Raw genomic sequence first — 10,000 nt, 5'->3', positions numbered from 1 at the left:
TGATGAGTGCCGCAATTCATATGTTTTTCCGCCGCAGGTAAATAACGAATCGGAAACTCTCGCAGCCTCCAGATGACAGGTGAGAGGGAGGTGGAGAGAACAGCCAATTACAACCAAGATGGCGACTGAGTATACATTGGCCTCAGTGATGGTTTTTCTCTGAGTGATGTGATGTGTGAGTGCTAAAGCGAATATTACAGTGTATCATGGTCTGGATATATCACGGAGGTGCCGCTGAGAACCATGACATCGAGAGACAACCCAACGGTAAGTGAACAACCCTCATCCCTCTTGATCCCAATCTCATCTCACTTGCGGGTGCCCACTTCTCTGCTGGATGATCTCTTTTCCTCTTAACACTCCGCTACCGCTCGTCACTCCCTTCGTCAGGTGGCAAGGCAGGGGTTTTGTGACTGATCCTGACGGGGAAGTCGTTGGGTGGTATGTGCTAGGGGGCGAGACGGCGAGTGTAGGATGGCAGGCAGGGAATGAGGGATGCTGCCGTCTGAGTATCTCTGAGCCTGGCATCATTCAAGTTAAATTATCTCCACTAACGCCGCTTTTCCATCCCCTCACGTCACCTTCCCAACCTCCCTTTGTCCTCCTGCGCCCTCCTCCACCCTCCACCCCACATTATCCCTAAGTAAAGAAGAGTAACGTTAAGTTATAAAGTGTCAGGCTGTGGACACTTAAGTCACCAACAACAGCATCATGCAACACTTAACAGGGACAGAATAGGAACACGAGACGCCCCCAGGGACACACTAACAGTACCCCTGGGATGTCGTAAAGCGTTCACAAGGGCATGACTTTCCCCCTGAGGCCCGTTCGCCCCGACATGCCTCCAGTGGAATGTTGCGCCGCGCCGTGACCGACTGCCGAAGTGCCGCCAGAACAACCCCAAGCCGGCACCGGGAACTGCAGCATCGTAACCCCACCAACCCCGCGGATAAATGAAACAAAGCGAAGAGCTGGATTTTTCTCTTGACGTGTTAACCGTTCTGTATTCTGTATGACATCTAGAACTACATTGGGTGTATTTACTGGTGTTCATACGTCTGTAAAATTGTACGTAAGTAATCCACATACTTATCCACTCGTACTACAGTCAGAATTCGGTGTTTCAGTAGACGTATTAAGAGTTCCGTACTCTGTATGACATCTAGAATTGCGCTGGGTGTATTTACTGGTATCCACACGCTTGTAAATCTATACGTAAGGAATCCACATACTTATCCACACGCCCTAGTAAGAATTAAGTGTTTCATTTGACGCGTTAACGATTCTGTGTTCTGTATGTCAATTAGAACTGCGTGGAATGTATTTACTGGTATCCACACGCCTATATATCTGTACGTAACTAATCCACATACTTATCCACACGTGCTCCAGTAAAATTTGTATGTTTTCACCTCTGTATTCTGTATCTCATATTCTACGTTAAGTGTACTGTATTCACTCACCTGTACACTGAGATCTCTTCCCTGTCTGTGTCTGGAGTTAGACATTACTCATCTCGTAATCTGCAAGATGACTATTGTTACTCGTTGCAAAATTTACTGTTCCAACACACACGCAGTTAGTTCTGTATTCTGTATGTTATCTGGAGCTGCGTGAGGTGTATCAAGTATATCCACACACCTGTATATCTGTACGTGTAACTAATCCACTTGCTCACTTATCCACATTCACATCCACACATCCACACACACACACACACACTCACACACTCCGGTCAGAATCAAACATATCAGTACATATGTCATTAATTTTGCACTATTTATATCATCCACTTGTTTCCACCCACCTTTGTATCTGCACCTGTAACTAATCCACACTCTCCCACGCACTTCGGTATCCATTTCTCAAGCAACAAACGCACGCATACTCAACACACTCAACGCACTCAAACCCACTCCCGTTACTCTTGTAGGAAAGTGAGCGAGATATGAATGAGTGCGTAAAATATGGGCATTAAAGAGTATACATAAACTTAGTGTATTTGCTGATTTGATTTGTGGTTATAAGAATGATTTATTTGTTTATTTATTATTATTATTATTATTATTATTATTATTATTATTATTATTATTTTTTTTTTTTTTTTTTTTTTTACGGTGATTTCAATGCTGCTTTGTGCCAATCTCTCTCTCTCTCTCTCTCTCTCTCTCTCTCTCTCTCTCTCTCTCTCTCTCTCTCTCTCTCTCTCTCTCTCTCTCTCAAAATTTAGCATATTTTTCCATATATAGGAGAATACTTAAGACGATTATTATTATTATTATTATTATTATTAGTATTATTATTATCATTATTATTATTATTATTATTATTATTATTATTAAGGATAATTAATTTCTGTTCACCATATGTCATTGGATATTGTACGTTAATAAAGTTACATACGAAATGGTGGTGTGTGTGAGTGGGAGGAGGGAGGGGAAAGTGAGAGGAGGAGAGAGCAAGCAAGAAGGGAATACAAAGACAGGAATACAATGGAGGAGAATATAGGAGGAGAAAAATATCATGATTCTACTACTATTACTACTACTACTACTACTACTACTGTTGCTGCTACTACTACTATTACTACTACTGCTACAACAACAACAACAACAACAACAACAATCACCACCAACAACAACAATAAAAAAACTACAACTACTACTCCTACTACTACTACTACTACTCCTACTACTACTACTACTACTACTACTACTACTACTACCACCACCAGCAAACAAACAATACTACAATCAGACACCATTAAGACACCCACCACCAACACAAACACAACACACACACACACACACACACACACACACACACACACACACACACACTACCACCACCAGAACTGCAATTGATAGAAAGTTGGCGGCAGGTAAGAAGAGTGTCATTAACCTGTCAGTATTACAATGAGCGTGTTACCTGCAATTATGCTCTACACTCTATCGGTCTAATTAATGCAAAATGGATCAGATAATGGCGGGAGTGAGTGGAAAGCAATGCGCGACCTTCTGAAATTAGTGGTCTTACCGCGGACAGGTAGCGCAGGTGAGAATAATCAATCAAATACAGAGGAACAGGTGAGCAGGAGGGAGGTAGGTTAGGGAAGGTGAGTTAGGGGAATAAAAGGAAGGTTAGGGATGGATTGAGGGTTAGTAAGGGAGGTTAGGGAGGAGGTGGGAGAATAATTGGGGAGGTTAGGGATTGAGTGAAGATTAAAAAGGGAGGTTAGGGAGGAGGTGGAGCATAAAAGGAGGTTAAATAATGAGTTTGAGGTTAATCGAGAATTTTTGGGATGGGTAAACGGAAGGTTAGGGTTAAAATGGACGATAAATGGAGGCCAGGAATGGATGTTAAAAAGAGAAGGTTATAGATGAGGTGGAAGAAAAAAATGGAGTTTGAGGTTAATTTGAAGGATAAGGAATGAATTTAGCGATACATTTAAAGGGTAAACTCAACTTATCTAGCACTTCCATAATTCATAAACCCAAAATAAATAAAAGTCGCCATATTTAAAAATTGAAAAAGAAAAATAGATGTTGTAAAAGATGAATAAAAAATGATAATGATCCGTATATTTCTTACATAAAAATAATTACTAGTTTACCTCCACAGTCTTTCTCGTTTTGATATTTATAATTGAAGGGGAAGGGAGGGGAGGGGAGGGGAGGGAAAGGAAAGGGGAGGGGAGAGGAGGATAAGGTTGGGTTAGGAGAGGCTGGGGAGGGTGGGGTGAGGGGGAAGGCCAAGGTTGTAGGGAGGGGAGGAAGAGGCTGGGGATTAGGGAGGTTATGGTATGAAAGGGGGATGGGGTGGGGGCGTGCTCACTGGGATATCATTGTATCGGGGTCATTGTAAACTTGGAGGAGGAGGAAGAGGAGGAGGGCGAAGAAGAAGAAGAAGAAGAAGAAGAAGAAGAAGAAGAAGAAGAAGGAAAAGAGGAGGAGGAATACAAAGGAATACAAACAAAAAACAAACAGCAACAGATCTTTTCTTTCCCGGAGTTACGACAGTAGGTAAACAAATAAATGAATAAATAGATAAAAGGACAGATAGGTAAATAAATAAATCAATATATAAATAAGTAAAATAAATAAAAGAAATAAATGTTCAAGGTACTCATTACGGCGAAATTCTCTAAGTCTCAATTTTAAGTACGTAATTTACACCGTTAAAAGGCAAGTGTCGTTAAGTTGATGAGTCTGCCTCGTTTGTGATTTTTGTATCGTCTGCGAATTTAGTTATTTTGCACGGGATACCTTATGATCAACACCCACGCCATTAACATACACGACACGGTTATTCTTCAGGTATCTTTCTCTCTTTCTCTCCTTCATTCCCTTCCAGGACAACGCATTTCCGTGGGTCACGCGCGGCTGTTCCCATCTGAGGCAGGCAACGTATGCATGTAAATATTGAAAAGAATCGGTCCCAAAACTGACCCCTGAGGAATTCCACTAGTTATGTTAGGCCAGTCTGATATTTACCGTTTATTACGACGCGCTGTTTACGACCCGGCAGCCAGTCTTCCATCCAGCCAAAGGGGTTGCCAAGTGCACCACGAGCTTTTACTTTACTAATGAGGCGCTTGTGAGGAACTTCGTCGATAGCTTTCTGGAAGTTCTGAGTAAACAATATCCACTGGCCTTGTTCTCGTGCATGTTGTATCCACTGTCATCCTATTTACTACTCTTGACAGCTACAATGATTAGGTTTGTCTTCGGTGTTTTATGAGTGATTTTTTCATATTTTCTTCATTCTACTGCCTTGGTATTCTTGTGCATACGGGATACTTCGTTAAAAGGATCGACCCAGTTCAAAAGGCGCGACCATTTGTTTCTAAATCCATGTTGTCTTTATGATCTTGTCTTCCAGAACCGTACTGTTTTGTTCTTTGTTATTGATTATTACTACTGAGAATAAGGAGGGTGTTTGGGTATGTAGGGAGGAGGAGGAGGAGGAGGAGGAGGAGGAGGAGGAGGAGGAGGAGGAGGAGAGGAGGAGGAGGAGGAGAGATGAGGAAGAGCAAGAATAAGAAAAGAAGAAAGAGATGATGATGATGATGATGATGATGATGATGATGAGAGAAACACAGGAGGAGGAGAAGATAAACAAGACGACGACGACGACGAGAAGAAGAGAAGAAGGAGGAGGAAAAAAAAAATGGCCAAACAAGAAGATGTATAGGGAGGGAGGATGGGTGCGGGGGGGGGGAGGAGAGAACCCTACATAGATCCAGTCAACATCATTATCACCATTTCATTTCACCATCATCTTCGTTACGCGGCTGTTCATCCTCACCATTGTAGAGGCAAGGGGCGCCACCTGCCATTGTCTTAAGTCCGTATAGTGAAGCGCTTGGTCCTCTCATCAGGAATGTTTTCAAAGGCGACGGAGATGATTGGTCAGGTTCTCCTCGGCGTGTTTTCCTATTGGTGATAAATTCTTGTTAAACTATCACTCTTGGAAGCCACAATGATTCCCGCTAATACTTGCTAACCCTTTCACTGTTACGAGTATATGACACAACGTTCCTTAATGCTAAAACACGCCGGGACATTTATTTATTTATTTATTTTTCTGTAGCCGCCACTAAAGATTCTACTGTCCATACGCTGGAAAATCTAATCTTTTAATGCGTTTCCTTTTCTTGTAGGTGTTTGTTGAGAGTTTATGCAGTACTTTTAATGCGTGAATTGTTGCATATCGTAGTGAAAGGGTTAAGGGTGTAGAGTCCTTGTTAAAGTGGCATTAGAATAAAAATACTCTTAAAAATCCCGAAATATCTTTGTTAAACTATCACTAAAATCATGAAGCCACACTTGCAAACCCTAAAGTGTGATAAAAGTGTAGGGTCATTATCAAGCTATCATTAGAATCATGCACTCTTCAAAAACCTAATACCTTCCACCAGAGTCTGCCACAGGGGTAGAATTCCACTTGAACTATCGCTAAAATCATGAAAAACACCCTTGAAGATTTTAATACCTTCAACTAAAGCCTGTTAAAAGAGTAGAATCATAGTAAAATTATCTCTAGAATCAACTCTTAAAAGTCCTAAAACCTTCCACTAGAGTCTGTTAAACGTGCAAAATCCTTGTTAAACTGTGAATAAAATCATGAAAACACCCTAGAAAACCCTAATACCTTCCACTAGAGCCTGTTAAAAATCAGAATCCACGCCCTAGAATCACTCTTAAAAATCAAAATACCTTCCATTATAATCTGTAAACGGCGGAGAGTTAAAAGCACCAATAGAATGAAAACGCCCTTGAAAACCACAGTACCTTTCACTAGAGCCAGTTAAAGGTAGAAGATCCTTATTAAACTACCACTAGAATCAAAAAGCTCTTAAAATTCCGAAAAGCTTCCTCTAGAGCGGAGGTTTCAAGGCGCAGCTCAAGGAAGTGTTTCTCAGTCGCTCAGCAAAACTCGTCTCTTGGATCAGGTGCAATTTAATGATTCATCCCTCAGGTATTCAATAGCAGTTCACATTCCTAGGCCTGGTTCTCTCTCTCTCTCTCTCTCTCTCTCTCTCTCTCTCTCTCTCTCTCTCTCTCTCTCTCTCTCTCTCTCTCTCTCTCTCTTTCTCTCTCGATACCAACCTCTATTCTTCCTTTCCCTGTATTTGTCTTAATTAGTACGTATTCCTCTCTCTCTCTCTCTCTCTCTCTCTCTCTCTCTCTCTCTCTCTCTCTCTCTCTCTCTCTCTCTCTCTCCTTCCAATCAACCATACCCTCCATACCCTCTCTTTCCACATTCCCCCCTCTCTCTCTCTCTCTCTCTCTCTCTCTCTCTCTCTCTCTCTCTCTCTCTCTCTCTCTCTCTCTCTCTCTCTCTCTCTCTCTCTACTTCTATCCATACCTACTTACCTATCTACCTACAACCCCATATCTCTCCTTTCCCATTTCCTCCCCCTCCCTTTAAGCCTCCTCCTCCTCCTCCTCCTCCTCCTCCTCCTTCAAACAACGAGCAAAAGAACATATGATTCCTTCTTGTATTATTCATAAACTCGGCGAGCAAGAAGCATGACGACTGAAGAGTGAGCGCCCTCCGATCAGACTACCTTATTCGCCCCTTCAGGCTTATTACACTATAACGGGAGGGGGTCTAGGGCGGGGGGGGGGTGCTGATGGGGAAGGGTGGTGGGGGGTTGGGGGTAGCAGCAGGTAACGGGGAAGGTGAGTAATCATGTCCCAAAGTCCTCCTCTTCTTCTTCTTTCGTACTTCTTCTTCGTCTTCTTCCACTCCCACGGTCACGGTCATTCATACTTGGTACATGTGGTGGTGGTGGTGGTGGTCGTGGTGGTGGTGGTGGTAGTAGTAGTAGTAGTAGTAGTAGTAGTAGTGGTAGTGGTGGTGGTGGGGTGATGAAAACAGTTTACTTATCTACTGTTGCAAATTTCATCATCATCATCATCATCATCATCATCATCATCATCCGGTTCATCTTGCACACTTAGATTCTTAAGTATACAAGTACAAAGTGCATCAACCAGCCCTTCCCTAACAAGCAACACAATTTAAGTGAGGCTTTGGACGAAATGGTAAGCATGCCTTGTTTTGACTTGTAATTTTGTATTTTTCATATTCAGTATTCTGCATCAGGTTATAATTGCTATTTCGTCAATGACCTAACCGTGTGTGTGTGTGTGTGTGTGTGTGTGTGTGTTGAAAGATTTGGTAAGTTAATTTACTCATAGAGGCCTCGAACAGAGTACAAAGATATCACGTGACCAGTTAACAATTATTGATTCTGATGAGAGAACAAATATATTAAGAGTAACAATGATAATTTGTCTGTTGCTTCATCATTCACCAAGATATAACATAAATAAATATCTACAATGAAAAATAAGTGTGTGTGTGTGTGTGTGTGTGTGTGTGTGTGTGTGTGTGTGTGTGTGTGTGTGTGTGTGTATTTACTGAGTCACATCATGCGTGAATCATCCATCATCTTAGAGTGACTTGATTCTCACCTTTAATTACCGAATGGGAGGGAGGGCCGCTAAGCAATGGCAGGTGAGGTTTGCCCATCACAGGCTACACAAACAGAGGAATGTGGGACAGGTGTGCGGGAGTGGCAGGCAGGTAAAGGTTAATTAAGTTGATTTTGGACAGCAGTTAATGTTATTCTCTTCCAGTCTAACAGTTCTTTTTCTCTTAATGTCAATGGACTGCTTTGTATTTTCAATTTGGGGTATTTTGGGTACTGGAATTTTTTTTGGGGTGTTTTGTTAGGTCAGGTTTGGTTTAGATTCGGTTTGGTTTGGGTTAGGTTGAGTTGGGTTGGGTTAGGTAAGGTTAGGTTAAGTTCTGTTCGATTTGGTTCGGTTCGGCTTGGTTTAGTTTGGTCTGGTTTGGTTTGGTTTGATTGGGTTTTGTTTGGTTAGGTTAAGTCAGCTTTGATTTTTGGTATCTTATGAGTGATTTTTCATATATACTTGCTTTGAGCTGAAATATACTATCGTGTGTGTGTGTGTGTGTGTGTGTGTGTGTGTGTGTGTGTGTGTGTGTGTGTGTGTGTGTGTGTGAAAATTACTGAATATCATAGAGAACCGCTACCACCACCACCACTACTACTATTACCACCACCACCACTACTACTATTATCACCACCACCACTACTGCTACCACTTCACTCCACGCCCTGCCATATAAGGAATAAATGCATTTCATCACCAGCCTCACCACGGCGGTGTTTGGGCTGATGTAGGTGAGATTAGAGGCCGCTGTTCACGAGTTCCAAGTTTCCTATCTGTCTTTCATATTCCTTTCAGTCTTTCCAGCATTATCTTTTGCCTTTTTGGTTCTTCTTTTGCTTTGTGTTCTTGTTCTTTTTATGCTTCAGTGTTTCTTCTTTTTTATTTTTTTCAGTATTTCGTTTTTGCTTTTTTTTTTTTCCCATTGTGATTCTTTCCAGCTGGAGTTTGTATTTTTTTCCTGTTCTTGTTCTTCGTCTTTACTGTTTCTTTCTTCATTTTAATTTTTTTCCCAGTATTTTTTTTTCCTTGTGATTCTTTCCAGCTAGAGTTTGTGGTTTCTCCTGTTTTTGTTCTTTGTTGTGGTCGTCGTCATGTTTCTATTTTTTCAACATTTCTTTTTTTTCATATTTCAATTTTGCTTTAAATCTTTCTTTCAGAAGATTATGTACTTCTTCCTTTTTCTTCTTCTTTCAATATTTCCAGCATTTCTTGATTTTTTTCCGCTTTTTGCTTTAAAATTTTCCCAGCAGTAGTTTATATATCTCCTTCTTCTTCTTCTTCTTCTTCTTCTTCATTTTCTTTCAATCTTTCCAGCATTTCCTCATTTTTCCTTTTTTCATTTAACCCTTTCCAGCACGAATATTTGCTTCTTGTTCTTTCAATATTTCCAGCATATGTTATTTTTCTTCATTTTTCATTTAAAATTTTCAAAGTTTTCAGTAGGTGCTTTTATCTTTTTCTTCTTTCCCTTTGAATCTTTCCACCATTCCTTCATTTTTCCCACTGTTGCTTTAAATATTTCCATCAAAAGTTTATGTCTTTTCTTTCTCATTCTTTCAATCTTCCCAATAATTACTTCTTTCATCTTTCTCTTTTCCGGTGAAGTGATGATAATGGTAGTGATAGTGAAGGTGATGGTGGTGGGATGGATGTTATGGTGGTGGTGGTGGTGCAGTGACGGCAGTAAAGTCTGTCTCCGCAGGTTCCATAACCTCCCCCTGCAGGACTCTTAGCCTTCCCCTGCAGGAGGTGACGCGCGGGTCCTCCCTCTCACACTTCCTCGCGCCTTATATGTCCAGGCCAGAATTGCGTCTTTTTTTTATTCTTTATGTGTTTCCATTCCTCAGTGTTTCATTGGCTGTAAACGAAGCGAAGGGGTGTAAGTAACAAGACACGTGCAGTAACTCACCGCGCTGGCCATTCTCACGTCGTGTTTTATAGATTGTAAAATGATTAGAATGACTCACCTAGGGGGAAAAAGTACAGTTCTATACGTGTTACAAAAAAGA

General features: G+C 41.3%; 1 protein-coding gene across 2 annotated transcripts in view; it reads left to right on the top strand.

Annotated features, from left to right (window-relative positions):
* The window catches only part of LOC135088688 (tetratricopeptide repeat protein 28-like), a 96,960-nt gene that overhangs the window by 124 nt on the left and 86,836 nt on the right, over positions 1-10,000 (top strand). For both annotated transcript variants that reach the window (XR_010261078.1, XM_063983631.1), the window contains exon 1: positions 1-267. This exon is cut by the window's left edge. Coding sequence is in view for 1 of the 2 variants with exons in the window: in XM_063983631.1 (XP_063839701.1) it covers positions 244-267 (24 nt within the window). In the remaining variant the exon portion in view is untranslated. The remainder of the gene's footprint in view (positions 268-10,000) is intronic.

Source organism: Scylla paramamosain, chromosome 31 (assembly GCF_035594125.1).
Source record: "Scylla paramamosain isolate STU-SP2022 chromosome 31, ASM3559412v1, whole genome shotgun sequence".
NCBI classification, from domain to species: Eukaryota; Metazoa; Arthropoda; class Malacostraca; order Decapoda; family Portunidae; genus Scylla; species Scylla paramamosain.
Note: the sequence above shows the minus strand (reverse complement) of the source record. Positions and strands in the feature narration are given on the sequence as shown.